We start from the raw sequence: 21,535 nt of genomic DNA on the forward strand, positions 1-21,535 counted from the left end.
TCCATTAAGATAGCGTTGTAATTATCAACAGAAACAATAAACGCATTCATGCATGTCTGATATTGTGATGACTGCTCCTCCATTGCGAGAAGATTTCTCGTAAGCTGAAGGGTAGATGGGTCATTCCTACTATGCAGTATGCTTTCATGTCCACATAATATATAATGGACCTTCAGACCTGAATTATGTTCCAGGGACACCAAAATATTCTTTACTTACTGTAAATTGGCATTTTGTACAATACAAGCATTTTGAAGTATTTTGAATTTGGAAGTAGTATTTTAAATTTCAAATTTAAATTTGTATGCAAAATTTTATGCTATTGCTAAAATTGCTATTAGAATGTGGTCAAAAAGTTATAGAGCTGAAAAAGTATTGCATAGGAATGTGTGTGTGTGTGTGTGTGTGTGTGTTGAGGAGGACAACATGCAGAATGAACTGAAGACTGGGTCCCACAGACAAACACATACAGACACACAGTCAACCAATGATTATGACCTCTTTTCATAAATGCCAGCTTGAAAAATAGCAAAGGTTTAAAGGACGAATGCAAGCACATGTGGCACTGAAGTATAGAAAGAGCGTGTAGAGTGCTTACTTTCTGGCGGGACTCTGTCTTTATGAGGGCATCCAGACAGGCTGCGATGGTGTGGGTACAAACCCGTCACATGACCTGTGCCGTCACAGCCAGGCGTTGGACACCGACTCTCTTTTTTCCCCGACCGTGAAGAATCTGAACACACACACACACACACACACACACAGGATTAATTACTGATTCAGTTGTTTATAAATAAATTTTTAAGAGGTCTAATAAAGTCTCATTCTGTCCAAGAACTGCCAACTTAGACTAGAAAACAACACTGACCAATAAGTTTGCAACAACTGAGGATGAATAAATCTGAAATCACTGATACCACCATGATTAGCCCAGCATGGGGAAAATAATACAACAAACAAACAAATAAATAAATAAATATTTGCAACAGTGCAAATGTACAGTATTTAGATTTGACCTTCCAAAAATAATAAGCACATTCCATTTTTGATCAGAATATATTTGAGGATTGTTTCTTCAATTGTTTCTTTGCTACCATATGCTTCAAGGTTTGATTCCATAAACCTGAAAATTATTTGATACTTGTGTTCTCATGGCATGATGGGAACACCAGTATTAATAAGATGTGTAGGTTTTACTTTATTTTATAACTGTGATACTTACTCAAACAATCATTGTAAATGTAACAAACAATTCCAAGTAAAATATACTTCAAAACTTTAAGTTTCTACTACTTGAATTGATTACTAATTTAGAATTTGCTTTAAAAAAAAAAAAAAAAACTTGAACTTACTTATTCAGTGTAGAAATGACATTTGTTTTTCCATAGTATTTAATTCACATTGACATTACATTTACATTTAGTCATTTAGCAGATGCTTTTATCCAAAGCGACTTACAAATGAGGACAACAGAATCAGTCAAAATCAACAAAAGAGCAATGATATGCAAGTGCTATGACAAGTCTCAGTTATCTTAACGTAGTACACATAGCAAAGTTTTTTATTTATTTATTTTTTAATTACATAATAAATAAAAAGAAAACAAATAGAATAGAAAAAGAATTGAGCAAGCTAGTGTTAGATACCTTTTTTTTTGCTTTTTGTTAATTGTATAATAAATAAAAAGAAAACAAATAGACAGAATACAAAAAGAAAAGAGAAGCTAATGTCAGTTTGTTTGTTTGTTTTTCACCACAGAATCATTTTAATCTGTGGTGCATAGTTTATTAATATACACTACTGTTGGGGTCAGTAATATATAAAATATATATTTAAAAAAAACCTAAATTATCAGGGATGCATTAAAATGATCAAAAGCAACAGCAAAGACATTTATAATATTACAAAAAATATATGCTTCAAATAAATGCTGTTGTTTCAAAATATAGTATGGTTTGCACAAAAATATGAAGCAGCACAAATATTTTCAACATTGATAATAATCAGAAATGTTTCTTGAGCAGCAAATCAGCATATTAGAATGATTTCTGAAGGATCATGTGACACTGAAGACTGGAGTAATGATGCTGAAAATTCAGATTTGCATCACTGGAGTTAATTACATTTTACAATATATTACAATAGAAAACTACGGTGGCCGAGAGAGCTCAATGCACTACAACTTCAGAAAACACATGCAAATAAAAAAAGCACCAGCAAATCAAGAAAACATCTTCATCAATTTGACAGCAGGTGCTGCAAATGCTCACAACGCAACCAAATAAAGAATTTTATTTGAAAAAGAAAGTTTCTTTGTTTGGTTGTGTTGTGAGTATTTGCAGTGCGTTTCTTTATTTGTTTGTGTTGTAAGCATTTGCAGCACCTGCTGTCAAATTGATGAAGATGTTTTCTTGATTTGCCGGCGCTTTTTTTTTTCTTCTATTTGCAGTGTGTTTCTTTATTTAGTTGTGTTATGCGCATTTGTAGCATGTTTTGTAAAATTGACAAAGTTGTTTTCTTAATTTGCAGGTGTTTTTTTTTTTCTATTTGCAGCGTGTTGAGCTCTCTTGGCGTCTGTAGAAAACAGTTATTTTGAATTGTAATTTGAACGGTAGTATAGCTGTGTTCTTTTGTCCTTGTTAATGTTAGTGTAGTTTGCACAGGCAGTGACTATCCTGGATCTGTGTATTGACTGAAGAGGGCATCTCTTCCAGATAACTATCCAGGGTTATTGGCTATGTTTCAAACAAAGAGAGCACAAGAGAGTGAGTGAGCGAGCGAGCGAGCGAGTATGCTACTGTTACCACTGATTAAAATTTTAAGGATGGAGTAACTTGGTAACAGGCATTATGTTGCCTTCTGTATCAAAGTAAGCTCAAAACAGACAGAAATAGCATGCGATCATGTGAGAGACGTGGGCTCAATTTTGGTGAGATTGAAAATAGATTGCAGAGCTACTCAAATTTTTTAGAATATGTGCTTTAAAAAACAACTACTAAAGTTTTGAAACTGGTAACAAACACACATAAATCGGGGTGAATATCATGACATGTGCAGGTCATATTTTAGCTCAAAATCAGCTCTTTTTTGTCTTTATGATGATGAATTCAGTAGTCTGGTGTTATTTTTACACATTAAGACATGAATTGTGTTTTGGGGAAGAGTCATCTGAATGGTCTGCATGAAGTGTTTTATGGTGTGGGTCGTATCCGAATTTACACACTTGTCTACAATATAGTAGGCGAATGTGAACAGAGTAATATATCTGAATATACTATTAATAAAACTGTATTCAAAAATCCCCAGCAAAATCCTGAAGTGCACATCCACTGGACACTTTGCAAATCCATGAGGCCATGGCACAGGATTCATGAATGGCAGTAAAGCGACGCAACTGACGCTGGAAGCTCACTTGAAAGGGACAACATGACAAATGTTGCACACCAAATTGCATTCATGCAATACACATATATCGTAAGTGCAAGTACATAGTGTAATAATAGTGTATTTAAAAAATACACTATTAAGATTTGAAGTAAACTACAAGTGCACATTCAATACAATAACTTCATTTGGTGACACTTTATATTAGGTGGCATTAACTACTATGTACTTACATTTAAATTAATGTAAATTGTGTACATACATGTTTTTACATTGTACTTATATTTAAAAAAAAAAAAAACCTGCATGTAATTAATTGCAGTGTTGACCCATGCCTTAAACCTACCCATACCACCAAACCTGTCCCTAACCTTACCCATATCCCACCGCAATAGCAGCAGAAGTGTTTTGCAAATACAATATGAACACAATAAGTACATTGTGCTTATTGTTTATGTAAGTACATAGTATTTAAAGCCACCTAATATAAAGTGGGACCATGCATTTCTTTTTCATAAGGGTATTTTTTAACACTGTTGATTTTGTAAAATATAAGCCAGACATGTTCTTGACAGGTGCTGTGAGATGCACCTTTGTGTATGATTTCTTTAAGATTCTAATAAAGCCTGAATCTTCTGACTACTTTGCAGCCATTTCAAAAAGAGAGAAAACAAACTAGAGGGAGAGAGCGCAGCCGAGCCGAGCCGAGCAGAGCAGAATACATATTAGAAAGTGCTGGATATTGATTGTGGCTCCGGACAAGCCATGCTTTGCATAGCAAATGGCCCCCATTACCATAGCGTCTGTGGATAATTAATGTGCAGTCAGTGGTCCTGTCGTTTGTTATCGGTCATACTGATACTGTTCAATTTCCATCTCCGCCTCGTGCCTTCTTTAAGGAAGAGCTCCTTCCATAACTGTCAGGCCTCCACACTTTTTATAAATCATAATGCCCCCTGGTTAGGCAGCGTCTGCCGCTATCTCTGCCGCGGCGAGATGTTATCACGGTGTAATGGCTGAGCGTCCCTCATTATTCTGCCATTAGAGAGATAGTGTCCGCCATGCATGCTGGCCAAACGTCCTTTCATGCGTGCTGTCAGCCCTTCCTCATCTGGGGAACGGCGGATGAAAGTTCTCATGGGCTTTTAAGGGTTTGTTCACCCAAAAATGACACTTCTGGCATCGTTTACCGGTCTTGTCTCGAGACTATTTTTTGAAGGTCTTGGTATCCCCCACATTTGTAATCTTTTCTCATAATAAGAGGACTCTGGATTCCTTTTTCTAGACTGGTCAAGACCTTACCTAAAGGGATGTCACAAAATTGCCGGTGCATTGTCTGATTTATTTGTTAACATCATTACTGTGATTGGATTTAAAACTTCCTGCTTCAAATGCAATCAGTAATTTATTTCTAATCTGTTGTGTCAGAAATTAAAAGTGCTGCATGTAAATGTATTTATTTTTGACTGTTCTAAGGCATAATAATACCATAGTATGTTTGCAGAGATTTAGGAAACAGTAAGTTCACATACTTGTTTCCCTGAAAAACAATGCTACAGACAGTTATTCAACTTTGAAATGTACGTTCTGTGTCGGAATGTCTGTTTTTGTTTTGGTCTGTGTGACTCCGCCCACTGTCAGTTTACCCAATAGGATTTCGACACCCCGGGTTGCCAGTTGGCAGAAAACACAGCATACTGCAGCCATGGAAGCCAGCAAACGAATTGGTTCAGAGATGCAGATTCTACCTGACATAAAAAGCCTCGACATCCATCTAAAAAGCTCTATGACCAAAATGCAGATAAATCAACTCATCAATGTTGGAGTCAATATCCTTGTGGTTAGTGCGTCGACATACAGTGCAACTGCACTCAAGGCAACCCAAGTTCGATTCCCGTCTCGAGGTCCTTTGCCGATCCCGCCCCCTCTCTCCTCCCAGTGCTTTTCTGTCGCCTCTCACTACTATCCTATCTATAAACAATGCATTAAATCTTCCATTGTCAAATGTCCTCGTTCCTGTTGTGTGTCCCCAATCTGGCAACCCGTGTGAGCATTGAGTCTGAGGAGGAGGTGGCGGGAGAAACAACTCTCTCCGATATTTTGAATTTGGACTGCAGCACCCATTTCAACCACTAGCCGTCAATATTACATACTGCACCTTTAAAGGGGGATTGTGTCATATATGTCACCAAAATGTATACAGATTCCTACTAAATTCAAGATATGATTGCAAAAAAAGTACTTGTATTTTGCTTTTTATATTATAACATATTATTAACAATATCACAAGAGTTTAAAAAAAATATATGATGACAGTTGCAAAAGTGATTTTGATTTTTAGATATTAACTTACATTTTAGACATCATTTTGCTCTATTTCACTGAAAATAGTTCCAAACAAATCCACAGCAGAACTGTTGTGAATCAGCTGCTTTAAACAAATCGGTTGAATAAATGCTTCTGTGACTCCCTCATTTGTTGATTTACTTTAGTTTCATATATAAACGTATCATTTTGCCCATCATATTTCTATATGTAAAATTGTACATTTTGTTGAATAAAGATGGTTAAGTTAATTTCAGTTGTGTTTTATTTGTTTGCTTATAGAAACCAAAGGAACATTCTTACACAAAATTCCTCTGCAATGATGTTTTATTATTTTATCAAGACATTTCTCAGGCAGTAAATGTGGATCTTTCAGCTTAATTTGAGAACTCAGACTTGGTTTTGATTTCGGTAGTCTTATCTACAAACCTACATACAGTATAGTGACTATCACTGTCATCATTTTGAATCAGCGTTGCTATAGTTACTATAGTTATAAAAAAAATTGTAAAAAAAGAAAATCTGAAACTAAAACTAACTAAAAATGAAAACAGAAAATATAAAAGCTGATTCTAAATATTGATAAAAACTATAATATTATTTTAGTGCTGACTTAACCATTTCCAAATATCTGCTTTATGTTTATGGATTATTCTCTTTGAAAACTGATCTTTTCTGCTTGTAAAAGTCAGAGTAATATTTTAACTGTTTTATGGATAAACCAACCCATCAATCTGGCTCCTCTGTCCCTAGAGAAATAGAAATAATCCAGGAATTGCATTGAAACCTCCTCTAAATATGCAGCACTGACTAATTTCCCTATTTCTCCAGTGCCACAGCTATATTTCCAAGCAGAGCTACTCTCAGGGTTTATAAATAGGCAGCGTGAGCACAGACTGTGTCCCTGGGATGAGATTTGCTGTTCTCCCAGCCGTGCAGATCGCCATTACTTATGCCTGACAAGCTTAGCCTGTGATGTGGCTGTGCTGGCCTGTTTGAACAACATTAAACCACTGCTGTTTGCACTGCAGGCATGGAGATGTTTGAGAAAGCTTGTCCGGGGGTCAGTACGGGATCCCCTCTCAGAGCAAAGGAACACAGAAGAGCACTGAACCTACCCACTTAAACTGACCTATCTGCTCTGGGATGTTAAAGAAGAAGGGTGATATCATTTTATTATTGAAGGAGTAGTTCACCCAGAAATGAAAAACATTCAGCGTCTTCTGAAGCCATTCGATAACTTGTGTGATTAACAGACTGAAATTTAAGGTGTTAGAAACTGAAATATTACCATTCTCTGTATCTCTTAAATCTCATTTGGACATGCATTTAGGGATGTCACAATTCTCAAGAACACAGATAAACCATATGCTGTCGCAATCGAGTGTTTATTGTCTTTACATTTCATTATTCAAAACGTTTAACGTTATATCTTCTTTTTTATTCAGTTACAGTGATAGCGATGCCTTTATCCATATTAGGGATTTCCTGGAACATCATCAGTGTTACTTCTATGATGCATATGTGGATTTTCTGCGCGAGGGTACCCTCTGGCGTCCAGTATGAATGAAACACTAATTACATGTGTTTATAGCGCTCAATAATGGCCTATGTTGGGTAAAAATCGGAAAACTAATACCTCTCTCAAAAGAAATGTTAAGCAGACATAATAATCCACGCTTTTTCCAGTGTACAGAGGTTTAGAGGAGTTTTTTGTGGTTAATTTGTTGCAAAAACACTCTGATGTACCAAGCTATCAGAACTGAACCGAAAACTGTGGTTAAAAACCAAGGTACCAATACTAACTGTATTGTTGCATCCCTACATGCATTGCTTATTTGAGGTGTTTATGGGACAGTGCAGTGGAAAGCACCAGAAAACAAGTGGGAAAAAGAGGAACAATGTGAGTGGAAACTGGTAATGTTTGCAACAGCCTTACTCTTTAATGAAGAAAAGCAAAGCAGACATTAGGGGCTATATTAAGCAACAATTTTATGAAATAAAATAGTATAAAGATGATGTAAATCAGAGATTCATTGCACAGTATAGACAATTTCATTGATTATAATGGGTGTTTACCAAGAGTGCAGAGCTCAGTGAACTCACGCTGACATGTTTGACAGCTTCAGTGATTATAAAGGGAGCGCTCTGTTTTCAAATTTCCTTCACAATTTAACTAAAAGTTTTATTTATTATACTATAAGGAACATACTGCAAAGTTTTTGTATTTAAATGCAGGACTGAGTTTAAAAATGTGATGATTGACAGCAATAACCATAGCAATGGACAGGACGGGAAAAAAAAAATGACACTGTTTCTGATATTATACATCTATGCAAGTCTTGGAGTATAAATGCAAAATAATAGACTTGCCACTTGTGTGATGTGTCTTTTAATTCTTCTTCATAGAAAAATATAGATATACTGTATGTTGAATATTGTCAAATTTTGGAAAAATACTGAGCTATAGATTTTTGGCCTTTATGAAGCAGAACAATGAAGGTAGGTTGTCCCCAAACTCTTAAGTCAAATCATTTCAAGTGCTGGTTGTGTGTTATGTAATATGAGATTACCTTTAAGGTAGTAGGGCTTCTTTAGGCCATCATGGTGCAGACGAGCCTTCCGCTCCTCCGCATAGCTGTGCCTCAAACCATCCTCATGCAAATGCAGTCTATCTCTCCTGACTGCTTCCGAAGCCATTTTTTCCCGCAAAGCTTTGGTCCGCTCCGTTTCCAGCGCTATGGCCTTCTCCAGCAGTGACAGGTTGCCTTTGGTCATGTCGAAAACATCCTCTGAGCGGTCCGACGTGACGGAGGTGGTGTCTTCATCGCAGTCCTGGAAGCCCTTGTGTTCTGCGGCACAGCTGGAGAAAGTCTTGGAGCGTGGACTGAGCTGCTCCTCAAGCTTCATCAGGTTGACCATGTCAGAGTAATTCCGCTCAAGTACGCGGGACTCCTCAGGACTCTGATGCTGCTGATGCTGCTGGGCCTCTTGATAAAGCTGATGAATCTCCTGGTAGGGATGCATATACTGTAATTAACTGGTAAACTGTTAACTGACAGTAAGATTTTTGACCAATGAATACCACTGTATCTGTTCAAAAGTAATTTAAAAAAAAGTCATTTGTTTTAAAAGTCATTTGTTTAATCTATTTAAAAGTAGTTACAGGCCACATATACACTGCAGCTAAATTTGGTTGTCAATTCATTTTTAGTCATGTGATACAGTTCTGTACACACAGTTTACAAAAGTGGCAATCGCATTCCATAACCAACGTAGCGGTGCATTCCAGTTGTGCTCAGAAGTCGGAAATTCCAAAAAAATAAATTAAGTTAATTGTCAAGTTCACTTAACTTTTTGTTTTAAAATTATTATTTACTTAATAATTTTAAGGCAAAAGGTTTCCTCAATTTTTTTTAAGTTAAGTCAACTTATCACTTTTTACAGTGCAGAGGAAACCTTTTACTGGAACATCTCCTCAAGTTGTACGAACTGCAACAACCCTGATTTCAGAATCCAATATGGCGGCTCAGCAAATCAACATGAGTGAAACTAGTAATATATATATTTATTTATTTATTGGCACTTCTGTGGACATGATATTTCGATATGTCTGTGCAAAATACGGCTTTGTATGTGTTTGTAAAATGACTGGTATTGCTATCAATTGGACTCGTCCATCTTGGTTTTACTACTTGTGTACTGGAATGCGATCAACTCTTGTGTGACGTCATTCCCAACTTCAGTATCCGAATTCCGAGGTAAATGGAACAAAGTGTAGCTCCTGAAAAATTAAGGTAGTGACAACCGTTACAAAAAAAAATGTACAAAACATTTGTACAGAACCTAACTGACTAACTAGTTGTTAATGATGTATTTAAACATGCATCAGCTATGTGTTTCTGTTCTGTGCAGAGCAAAAAACAACAGAGAATGAGGTAAAAGCCTTGACTCATTTGTGTTGCCAGATCTTGTTACAAAAAACAGCAAATAAGGACAAGCCCATAATAAAAGTTAAAACTGGCAAACATAAGAGTCTTTGGTCCCTGTAATATTAGTTTGGTCAAATATAGCAAACACCAAACACGCAAGATGCCAGAATGTTGCTGTGGTTACCACAGTGTCAATCATCACAATTTTGAGAGCAAGTTCTGTTCTGTACACACAAGAAAAAGATAATTTAGGGGACTCACTCCTGTATTTAAATGTGACTGTCATTTCTGAAACTTTACAGTCTGTACTTGGCCTTTATTTAAATTTAAAAAGGAAATGGCTACGTAGACGCTGCAATTTACAGGAGTGACAACCACATTCAATCTTTACACAGGTCTGTCTCGTTCCACAGTTGCACTCCAGCCCACAGGGCCCAAAAAGACAGTGTTGCCAGATGATGCAAGGAAAAACAAGCCCAGAATAAACCTTAAAAAGTTTAAGGTTGTATTTTGGGGGTAAAAAAAATATCACTTATAAACTCCATACAGTGGCTCGCTTTATGAGAAGAGTCCAAACAACAAGCCTAAAGACGCTTATAAAAGGGGGACATGGCAACACAACAAGAGTGAGCACAAATTAAACACAGCATGCTCTGCAACACAATGCTATTTGCGCATGTAAAAATAAACTCATTATGGGAACATTAATTTTGAATGTTCTCTGAACATGGTAAAGCAGTTGGTAGTTAGAACATCTAAATAAAAATGTTTCAGTAAAAAAAAAAAAAAAAACATCACTTGGATGATACATAAAGAAATTTTTGGAACTTTATGAAAGACCAGAAAACTTTGAATGAACGTTCTATTAATGTTACTGGAAGAACGCTTATTTATAACTTTGAGAGAACCTTGCCAGAACATTCCCCAGTTAGCTGGGTTAACGTTCATCAGTTATCGGTCAAGAAAAATGATTCAAAACCAGTCATCCCTACCTGCTGGTTATTGATGAGCCGCTCGGCTGGTTTGGTCTCGCTTAGCTTGCGTGCCAAGTCAAAGCACTGGTTGCGAAGACACTCCAAACTGCTCAGACAAACTTCCTCGTCACTTTTCTCTGCCATCTGGCCATTAGTGGTGGGTTTACCACAGTTACCGCTGAGTCCATTACCCATGGATCCATTTCCATTTAGATTGCAGTCCGTGTTCTCGCTCCCATCATCATGAAACGGCTTTTCGTGGAGGTTTTCCAAGAGCGTGACTCCGTGACCCTGCGCCAGGAGCTTTAGAGAGTCCACAGTCTCTCTTACCACATCACTGTTCACATCTAGACTCAGCTCACCTTTCCTTGAACCTTCCTCATCCTCATATTCTTCATCTTCGTCATATTCTTCTTCCTCTTCCTCCTCCTCGTCCTCCTCTTCTGCGCTGTTTGAGGAGTTGCTGTTCATCTCGGACTCGGTCATGGCCCGATAAGCGGCGTCCTCTGCGATCTTGCCCAGGTTAAGCAGAGATTTGGCCACTAGTTCATCGTAGTTGTCATATTCATCGTTGTTGTTGTTGTCCTTCGCCATGGAGGGGCTTGTTCTGCTGGGACTGCAATTCATATGGCCACTCTCTGTGAAAGACAAACAAATATTGCAATACCAGCTGTAGCAGCTCAACAGATAACTCTTGGTTCAACTGCGTTATCCAAAACAAAGTTTCATTCCATACCCAACCACTTGTTTGACTCTGAACCATCCTTGTATCATGGTCATAAGTACCTCAAGGCTCAGATATATGCACTATAAAGCAGCTCTCCAGTGAGTTCATGTTTTACTAACATCTGACCTCAACAAACTGAACAGAGGAAATGAACCAGAGAAGATTTCCACATTAAAGAGGGCAGAGCCATCATCATCACAGACGTATGGGAGTTCAAAGGTAACACGCCAGAGCAGAACTTTTCTAGAAAGTTGTTTTGAACTCCTAAAGTGAACTCCAAATGAACTTTGTTTTGGCCTGATTTCATTCAAAATAACATCACACCTGTTCAGTCTTTGATTTTGTTTTAAATATGTTTGTTTTAACATTGTTCCCCCCCAAAATTAGAAATCTCTCTCAATATTTTCTCTTCTTGTTGCTACTCTTTTTGTTGTTAGGTTGACAAAGTTATGCTTTTAGGTTGGTCCACCTCAACAGTCTAACAGCAATCATCAATGCCAAAATATTTGAGAAGGCCAATCAAATCAAGGTGGGCTTTACTGTTCATAGAAGTCAGTGCAATGCTTCCGTTTTAACAGTGAAAGACTATGATACAAGATGCAGGTAGCTAAACATTTAATATTTGACATCTGTGTTACTATAGACATATTAATCAGTAATGATGCAAACTACTTGACATTTTGGTCAAATTTGGCCTTTTTAAATGGAAAATATAGGCTGAATCTTTTACTTGATTAATGTCATAAATGTGATGAGACAACAAACATCTTGCCATTTCAAGTTTTTCTTTATTTCTATTAAGTCCATTATTATTTTAGTACTGTAATGAGGTAAAGTTGCTCACTCCCTTTTTTTTTTTTTTTTTACAAATGTTTTTGTAGATTTGCTTTTATTCTCAAAATCAAATGCATACAGTGTGGTACATACTGAACTGAGCTGAATAAAAACTATTGTCTGAACTGCTTTACAGTTTCATTTGTTTCATAATTGATGGACTTTGCAACATTGGCACTGTAAATGAACTGAACTGAATCAACACTGAACTAAATTTAGCCGAATAATGACACTTTGGTGTTCTGAAGAGCTGCTTTGCAGCCAAAATTGAATTTCATTCAACTGATGAATTTTATAACATAACCTTTTTGTGTACTGATTCAAAAGTCTCAATAGAAGATGCATATTAATTCCATCTAATTATTTTCACAATATTTAAGTGTGCTAATGTCATTAGATTAGCTTCATGCTAACAATAGAATGCTAGTCAAGTGCAAACTGCAGCGTGTGATAATGAAGCTGTGCCTGTGAAGAGCGAAATCAGTTACTTTATAAGGTCCTAATTCAATTAACAAGCTGTCGACAACTGCTCATGCAGTCAGCTCACTAGGTTTTGAGACAAAGCCAATATCTTAGGTAAGAAAACACAGCACAGAAAACAGGGTTAATGCCAATACATGTGGGAGTTTGATTGTTAATTAGACTAGAAGGCTCTGTCAGGTCTGATTGCAGAGCGTTGTCCTGCCATGTGCGGCTGGCTGAGCTGTCTGAAGTGGATGAGACATGTCTGAGACGCATTTCACGCCTACTCCCTGATTTAGCAGACATCCACAGACCACCAGAATCGACCCACTGAATACTGAAAAAAATTGGTAGGCAATAATTTTACTTTTCTTTATAGATTTTTAAAAACATTTTCTCAACGGTATTGCTTTTGTGATAATTATAATGACATTTGCTAGTTAGTTTAGCAGTTACCTTAAGCCATATAACACTGAAAATAACAAAGCTGAACAGCAATTGCACACAAGATGATGGGATTATTTGTAAATATATATATATAAATTATTGAGAATATGAATTCTACACTTTATTCTACACTCTACTGTGATAGGGTTGAAATAATGTATGTGCATGTTAAAATTAGTAGCAATAAATAAGTTAATACTGTCTGCAAAACTGTAACCACACACAATATTTAGAATCGGGGTATTAGTTTAAGAACCAATTTGTTGTTCAGATTAACTAAAAATGTTTCCTTAAAGTTTTGTAACTTTTTGAAACAATCAGATTGTTGGTAATATTTGAGGGCACTGGTCCTGCCAGAGCGCTGCACTTCAAAGCTCACATTCAGTAGGCTGTGTGTGTCGATGAACTGAGCACCTCTGTTTTGAGACGGCTGTTTTTAGCCTGATACTGAGACCGCACTGAAGGTCACAGCAAAATCATCCAACTGCACCTCAAATTACGGTGACCTTCTTCCAAATATGCCTAACTGCCAAATTACCTCCTCTACCCCTCTGGAGGCTGAAATACTCACTTCACATTCAGCTCTGGTTTTGTTTCTAAACCCAAAAATAAAACATTCTGGTGACAGATTAACCTTTCAAAGCCTAGTGTATTATATATGATATGCAAATTTCTAAGGTCTAAATGATCAACATCATCAAAACTTTGCTGTTAAACCTGTTGTACAGAATCTACTACATTCCTTCTGTCATCTGATTAATAGTTTAGACTTTTCATGAAATGAAATTGTACAAACATCCACCTTCAGCTCATGCTTTGTGTATTTTTACTGTGAAATATTTACTGATTTCATAAAGTAAATGTGTGAATAACTTATATTGTTAGAAATATTGCAAGATGAACACTTACTGGACCGAAGCAACTTAGCTTTACTTGATTATCATTTTAGAAAAATATATGATCATCAGGCTTTTGATGATCATATATTTGTTTGTTCATCTCTCAATCATCATTGTATTGCATTGCATTATATATTTTGATCATCAAACAATGCATTTGAATATCATCAATAATGAGACATATTATTGGAGATACAGAGTGACGACTGATATTTATATCATTTTATGATGTTATATTGGTAGAAAGATTGATTGATTTACATTACAAGTTCTCAGAATTTCATTTTACTTTTTTTGCTATACATAAATATCAACATCTGCATCAAAATGTATATTTTTGCTCGGTTTGGGCCTCTGAATAAAGTTGAGCCGTTTTTTCCCCTCCTCGATCTCCATATTTTCACTTTATCATACTGCAATCGTTAGCATATTTACCTCATAAAAATTAGTTAAGATTGATTCAGAGATACTAAATTATATATTTTTATATTAATTTAGTTAATTTAGATGTTAAAATTTTATCAGTGTATATGAGCCAATAAGCCTGCATAATAAATCAAAAGTACATCTTCTGTGGATTTATTCAGACTCTCACCTATTTCTTGAATTTGCTCTTCATCCTCTTGCTCATCTTCCTCCACCTCATCCTCATCCTCATCTTCATCATCCTCCCCCTCTCTTTCTACATCTTCTTCCTCTTCCTCCTCCTCCTCCACCACTTCCTCTTCTTCCTGCTCCACCTCTTCCTCTTCTCCATTAATCACTTCTACCTCTTCCTGTTCATATTGGTCCTCGTTGTCAGTATATTCCTCCTCCGGTTCCTCTTCGTCTTCCTTTTCCTCGTCCTCATCTTCTTCTTCCTCCTCCTCCTCTTCCTCCTCTTTTTCATCCATCTCCTCCATTTTGTGCGTTTTGTAGCATTTCTCCATTGACGGCTGGTCTACGACTGTTAGAAAGACCTTCCTCTTGGGCAAGGGCTCCAGGGCATGACTCTCCAGCGGTTTTCTCTTCTTGGCGACAGGACAGCCATACACACTGGACATGGAGAGATAAGAAAAAGGCAATTAACAAGCCGGCTTGTGATTTGCTGGGCTTTAGTACAGTTCATTGCGCTCCAGACCAGGCTTCATCATCTACTCCGCACAGGCTGAAGGAGTTCTGAATTGGGACAAATACAGCAGGCTGCATGCCAAATCATTTATGGGTTACACAAGTGGAACAATCAATAGACCTTAGTCAGGGTAGACACCATATTTAATTTGCAGTAAATGACAACAAGACCATGAGACATAAATGTACAGTATTGAAAGTACCCATATTACGCTCAATTCAAAATTGTATTTCGGGGTCTGCTAGAACACATTAAAGCTCAAGAATACATTTTTTTCCTCATCCTGCAGCACTTTTTTCATCTTCTGACTGAAACGCTCTGTTTTAGTTCATTTCTCTTTAAATCCCGTCTTTCTAGTCTGCTCTGATTGGTCAACTGGACCAGTCTGTTGCGTGTGTTGGAAATGGAAATCGAGTTTCAGCTCCTAGGCTTCATGGGCAGCTGTAAATAGTATTATAATCTCAGTGTTGGGGAGTAACTAGTTACATGTAACGGAATTACATAATTTAATTACAAAATAAATATAACTGTAATCTGTTACAGTTACTGAGAAAAAAAAAGTGTAATTCAATTAGTTACTTATGAAAATGTTAACAATTACAAAGGAGGGTTACATCTGAATATTTTCACACACACAAACAAACAGATTTGACTGATTTCTTCACCCAGCCCCAAAAAAAAAAAAAAAAAATATGAGACACCAATGTTTCAGGAGTTTAGGACACAGAATAGAACACATGCTTATTCAATAACTTATGTGATAACATACTGTATGCTTTATTTTTTTAAAGCATGTTATGATTGCATTGTCGAGGCTCTGCATTAAATCACAAATGCCCTGGTAACTTTAGCAGTCCAGTACACACATACTTGCAGCTGTGAGATTAAGAAGTGATTAATTGCATTTTATACCTTCGGCAAATATATATTTTATAGATCCACCCAGCAGCAGGAGCAGGTGATTTTATCATCCAATAATCAGTGTATTGATCCAGAGTTCAGACCAGCAGACATGAGTTCTTTTCATTTGAGCCAGGGAGAGTGAGTAACAACCCATTACCTTTAAAGGGACAGTTCTCCCAAAAATGAAAATTCTGTCATCATTTACTCACCCTCATTTTGTTACAAACCTTCTGCTGAACACAAAAGAAGACATTTTGAAGAATGTTGGAACTCATACAAACTCATAAAGGTTTGGAAAAACTTGAGTTTGAGTAAATAATGACAGAATGTTCATTTTTGGTCACACTTTATTTTAAGGTCCAATTGTCACTATTAACAAACCATGACTTTTGCCTCAGTAAACTCCTAATTTGCTGTTTATTAATAGTTAGTAAGGTAGTTGTTAAATTCAGGTATTGGGATTAAGGATGCAGAATATATGCTAATACAAGTATTAATAAACAGCTATTATGTTATTAATAGACATGCTAATAAGCACCTAGTTAATAGTGAGAATTTGTCCCTATACTAGAATGTTACCTATTTTTTTTCAGACAGTCTGTCCATTTTCCTATCTACAGTATATATCTGTCCATCCATCCATCCATCAATAATCTCTCTATCCATTCATCCACCCATCATCCATCCACCAATCCATCCATCATCTTTCTATCCACCCATTAATCCATCCAAACCATCCATCAATCATCTTTCCATTCAAGCAACTGTCCACCCTGTTCATCTTTCTACTACTACTACTAATAATAATCATCATATGTTTTATTTGTATAGCACCTTTCAAGAACCCAAGGACTCTTCACAAAATAAGTAATTGGATGGATGTTGGATGGATGGAACTTCTTCAACTTCTATCCATCCATCCTTCCATCCATCCATCCATCAGTCATCTTTTTTAAAGCAGTTTTTCTCTGAGAAAAAAAACAAAACAAAAAAAAAAACATGAGAAAATGTGATCAGGTCGTCTTATTGATAATGACATACAGTGGGGAAAAAATTATTTGATCCCCTGCTGATTTTGTACGTTTGCACACTGACAAAGTATCAGTCTATAATTTCAATGGTAGGTTTATTTGAACAGTGAGAGACAGAATAACAACAACAACAAAAATCCAGAAAAACGCATTTAAAAAAAAGTTATAAATTGATTTGTATTTTAATGAGTCAAATAAGTATTTGACCCCTTCGCAAAACATGACTTAGTACTTGGTGGCAAAACCCTTGTTGGCAATCACAGAGGTCAGACGTTTCTTGTAGTTGGCCACCAGGTTTGCACACATTTCAGGAAGGATTTTGTCCTACTCCTCTTTGCAGATCCTCTCCAAGTCATTAAGGTTTCGAGGCTGACGTTTGGCAACTCGAACCTTCAGCTCCCTCCACAGATTTTCTAGGATTAAGTTCTGGAGACTAGCTAGGCCACTCCAGAACCTTAATGTACTTCTTCTAGATCCACTCCTTTGTTGCCTTGGCCGTGTGTTTTGGGTCATTGTCATGCTGGAATACCCATCCATGACCCATTTTCAATGCCCTGGCTGGCTTCAATGATCTGGGCCTGACGGTACATGGCCCCGTCCATTGTCCCTTTGATGTGGTGCAGTTGTCCTGTCCCCTTTGCAGAAAAACATCCCCAAAGCATAATGTTTCCACCTCCATGTTTGACGGTGGGGATGGTGTTCTTGGGGTCTTAGGCAGCATTTATCCTCCTCCAAACACGGCGAGTTGAGTTGATGCCAAAGAGCTCGATTTTGGTCTCATCTGACCACAAAACTTTCACCCAGTTCTCCTCTGAATCATTGGCAAACTTCAGACAGGCTGTACATGTGCTTTCTTGAGCAGGGGGACCTTGCGGGCGCTGCAGGATTTCAGTCCTTCACGGCATAGTGTGTTACCAATTGTTTTCTTGGTGACTATGGTCCAAGCTGCCTTGAGATCATTGACAAGATCCTGTGTAGTTCTGGGCTGATTCCTCACCGTTCTCATGATCATTGAAACTCCACGAGGTGAAATCTTGCATGGAGCCCCAGACCGAAGGAGATTGACAGTTATTTTGTGTGTCTTCCATTTGTGAATAATCGCACCAACTGTTGTCACCTTCTCACCAAGGTGCTTGGCGATGGTCTTGTAGCCCATTCCAGCCTTGTGCAGGTCTACAATCTTGTCCCTGACATCCTTGGACAGCTCTTTGGTCTTGGCCATGGTGGAGAGTTTGGAATCTGATTGATTGATTGCTTCTGTGGACAGGTTGTCTTTTATACAGGTCTCAACAAGCTGAGATTAGGAGCACTCCCTGTATAAAAGACACCTGGGAGCCAGAAATCTTGCTGACTGATAGGGGATCAAATACTTATTTCACTCATTAAAATGCAAATCAATTTATAACTTTTGTGAAATGCGTTTTTCTGGATTTTTTTGTTGTTATTCTGTCTCTCACTGTTCAAATAAACCTACCATTAAAATTATTGAATGATAATTGCTTTGTCAAATGGGCAAACATACAAAATCAGCAGGGGATCAAATAATTTTTTTCCCTACTGTAGTTGTCCTGTAGTAGCCTGATGCACTGATAATAATCTTCACACGTCACTTTAAATTTACCAATCCATCAATCTTCTTTCGATCCATCCATTCATCTTCTTTCCATCCATACATACAGGTGCATCTCGATAAATTAGAATGTCGTGGAAAAGTTCATTTATTTCAGTAATTTAACTCAAATTGTGAAACTCGTGTATTAAATAAATTCAGTGCACACAGACTGAAGTAGTTTAAGTCTTTGGTTCTTTTAATTGTGATGATTTTGGCACACATTTAACAAAAAACCCACCAATTCACTATCTCAACAAATTAGAATATGGTGACATGTCAATCAGCTAATCAACTCAAAACACCAGCAAAGGTTTCCTGAGCCTTCAAAATGGTTTCTCAGTTTGGTTCACTAGGCTACACAATCATGGGGAAGACTGCTGATCTGACAGTTGTCCAGAAGACAATCACTGACACCCTTCACAAGGAGGGTAAGCCACAAACATTCATTGCCAAAGAAGCTGGCTGTTCACAGAGTGCTGTATCCAAGCATGTTAACAGAAAGTTGAGTGGAAGCAAAAAGTGAGGAAGAAAAAAATGCACAACCAACCGAGAGAACCGCAGCCTTATGAGGATTGTCAAGCAAAATCGATTCAAGAATTTGGGTGAACTTCACAAGGAATGAACTGAGGCTGGGGTCAAGGCATCAAGAGCCACCACACACAGACGTGTCAAGGAATTTGGCTACAGTTGTCATATTCCTCTTGTTAAGCCACTCCTGAACCACAGACAACGTCAGAGGCGTCTTACCTGGGCTAAGGAGAAGAAGAACTGGACTGTTACCCAGTGGTCCAAAGTCCTCTTTTCAGATGAGAGAAAGTTTTGTATTTCATTTGGAAACCAAGGTCCTAGAGTCTGGAGGAAGGGTGGAGAAGCTCATAGCCCAAGTTACTTGAAGTCCAGTGTTAAGTTTCCACAGTCTGTGATGATTTGGGGTGCAATGTCATCTGCAGGTGTTGGTTCATTGTGTTTTTTGAAAACTAATGTCACTGCACCTGTTTACCAAGAAATTTTGGAGCATTTCATGCTTCCTTCTGCTGACCAGCTTTTTAAAGATTCTGATTTCATTCTCCAGCAGGATTTGGCACCTGCCCACACTGCCAAAAGCACCAAAAGTTGGTTAAATGACCATGGTGTTGGTGTGCTTGACTGACCAGCAAACTCACCAGACCTGAACCCCATAGATAATCTATGTCAAGAGGAAAATGAGAAACAAGATACCAAAAAATGCAGATGAGCTGAAGGCCACTGTCAAAGAAACCTGGGCTTCCATACCACCTCAGTAGTGCCACAAACTGATCACCTCCATGCCACGCCGAATTGAGGCAGTAATTAAAGCAAAAGGAGCCCCTACCAAGTATTGAGTACATACAGTAAATTAACATACTTTCCAGAAGGCCAACAATTCATTAAAAAAAAAATTTTTTATCCATCCATCAGTCATCTTTCTATCTTTCTACTCATCAATCCATCCATCAGTCATCTTTCTATCATCCATCCATCCATCCATCTAGTCATCTTTCGATCCATCCATCCATGCATCCATCAGTCTTCTTTCTATCCATTCATCCATCCATCTATCCATCAGTCATCTTTCAGTCCATCCATCCATCCATCCAACTGTCCACCCACCCATCCATCCATCTATCCATTAGTCATCTTTCTATCCATCCATCCATCCATCCACCCATCTACCCACCCATCCATCCATCTTTCCATCCATCAAGCGGTCCATCCATCCATCCATCAATCATCTTTCTATCTATACATCCATTCATCTATCAGTCATCTTTAAATCCATCCATCCATCAGTCTTATTCCATCCATCCGACTGGTCACCAATCCATCCATCCATCAATCCATCCATTCAAAAAGCTTTTCCAAAGTGCCACCAATTCCACCACGTCTATCTTGACTCCCCACCACAGAAAGATGCACATTTTAACCAGTCTCCTCACATGGACAGACAGCACAGCTCAGGTCCAAATTAACCAGTGTCCATCTGTCAGCCGTCTAGCCGACTGGCAGGTTCCATCTCCCTAGAATGTGAGTTTATTGGGCTGACCCTTCCAACAGGGCACTATTTCATTTGGGAGACCACGGCCGGCAACTCATTCCAGGGCTGACATCACGCGTGGCACCCCCGGCTCTCCAGGGATGACTCCTCCGAGCCGTGATCAATAGTGCTTGTGACCAAACATCGCAAAAGCACATTAAAATGCCACTCATCCTGTCCGACTGCCTTCCAAATAAATCAGGTGCCGTTCCCTGCAGGCCTGGTGAGAGCGGTCAGGCAGACAGCAAGAGGGGAAGGTGGAGGCGGAGAGCGCTAGTGGTGCGACGGGTTATAACCTGTCTGTCTTATCGCATTCATGTCAGTCATATATGGAGGAATTTAGTCCTTGCTGCACATGCGGCCTTCAAATATGCATTGAACAGTCTGAGAACTAAACTGACATCGTTATAATAAATGTTGCAGCATGGTATTCATGATTTCTAACAAATGCAGTCAATGTGTGATGAACCGTGAAAACGACAGGATCCTGTTATATGTCTTATTACACAGCTGTCAGGAATATTTGATTCAAGTCAATCCCATAATTCTGTGCTCAAATATGTAAGACATAATGTACAGTCAGCTGGTCATTATTGCAAAACCAACTTCTTTATGTTGCACCGGTATTCTACACAACACCCTGTTATGGCTTATTTTGCAAATATGAAGGCTGACTGTACATTCTCCCTTAAACACCAGTGAAATACAAAGTTAGAAGATGTTTTTGAGAAAAAAACAGTGCAAATGTTACTCTCAGAAGAGTCTATTAAAGCATGATCTTATAATATGAAATTCTTTGATAAATCTTTGATTTTAATACCAGCAGCTTTTTCCTTGGTAT

At 37.8% G+C, this 21,535-nt stretch overlaps 1 protein-coding gene across 7 annotated transcripts in view; it reads right to left on the bottom strand.

Moving 5' to 3' along the window:
* Positions 1–21,535, bottom strand: part of myt1lb (myelin transcription factor 1-like, b) — a 144,462-nt gene that overhangs the window by 53,889 nt on the left and 69,038 nt on the right. For 6 of the 7 annotated variants that reach the window (XM_058749962.1, XM_058749965.1, XM_058749964.1 and 3 more), the window contains 4 exons: positions 14,580–15,019; positions 10,634–11,253; positions 8,283–8,721; positions 599–733 (listed from right to left, as the gene is read on the bottom strand). In XM_058749962.1, coding sequence (XP_058605945.1) covers positions 599–733; positions 8,283–8,721; positions 10,634–11,253; positions 14,580–15,019 — 1,634 coding nt within the window. The remainder of the gene's footprint in view (positions 1–598; positions 734–8,282; positions 8,722–10,633; positions 11,254–14,579; positions 15,020–21,535) is intronic. The other variant, XM_058749963.1, reaches the window with a different exon arrangement.

The sequence above is a fragment of the Onychostoma macrolepis genome, chromosome 17 (genome assembly GCF_012432095.1).
Source record: "Onychostoma macrolepis isolate SWU-2019 chromosome 17, ASM1243209v1, whole genome shotgun sequence".
NCBI classification, from domain to species: domain Eukaryota; kingdom Metazoa; phylum Chordata; class Actinopteri; order Cypriniformes; family Cyprinidae; genus Onychostoma; species Onychostoma macrolepis.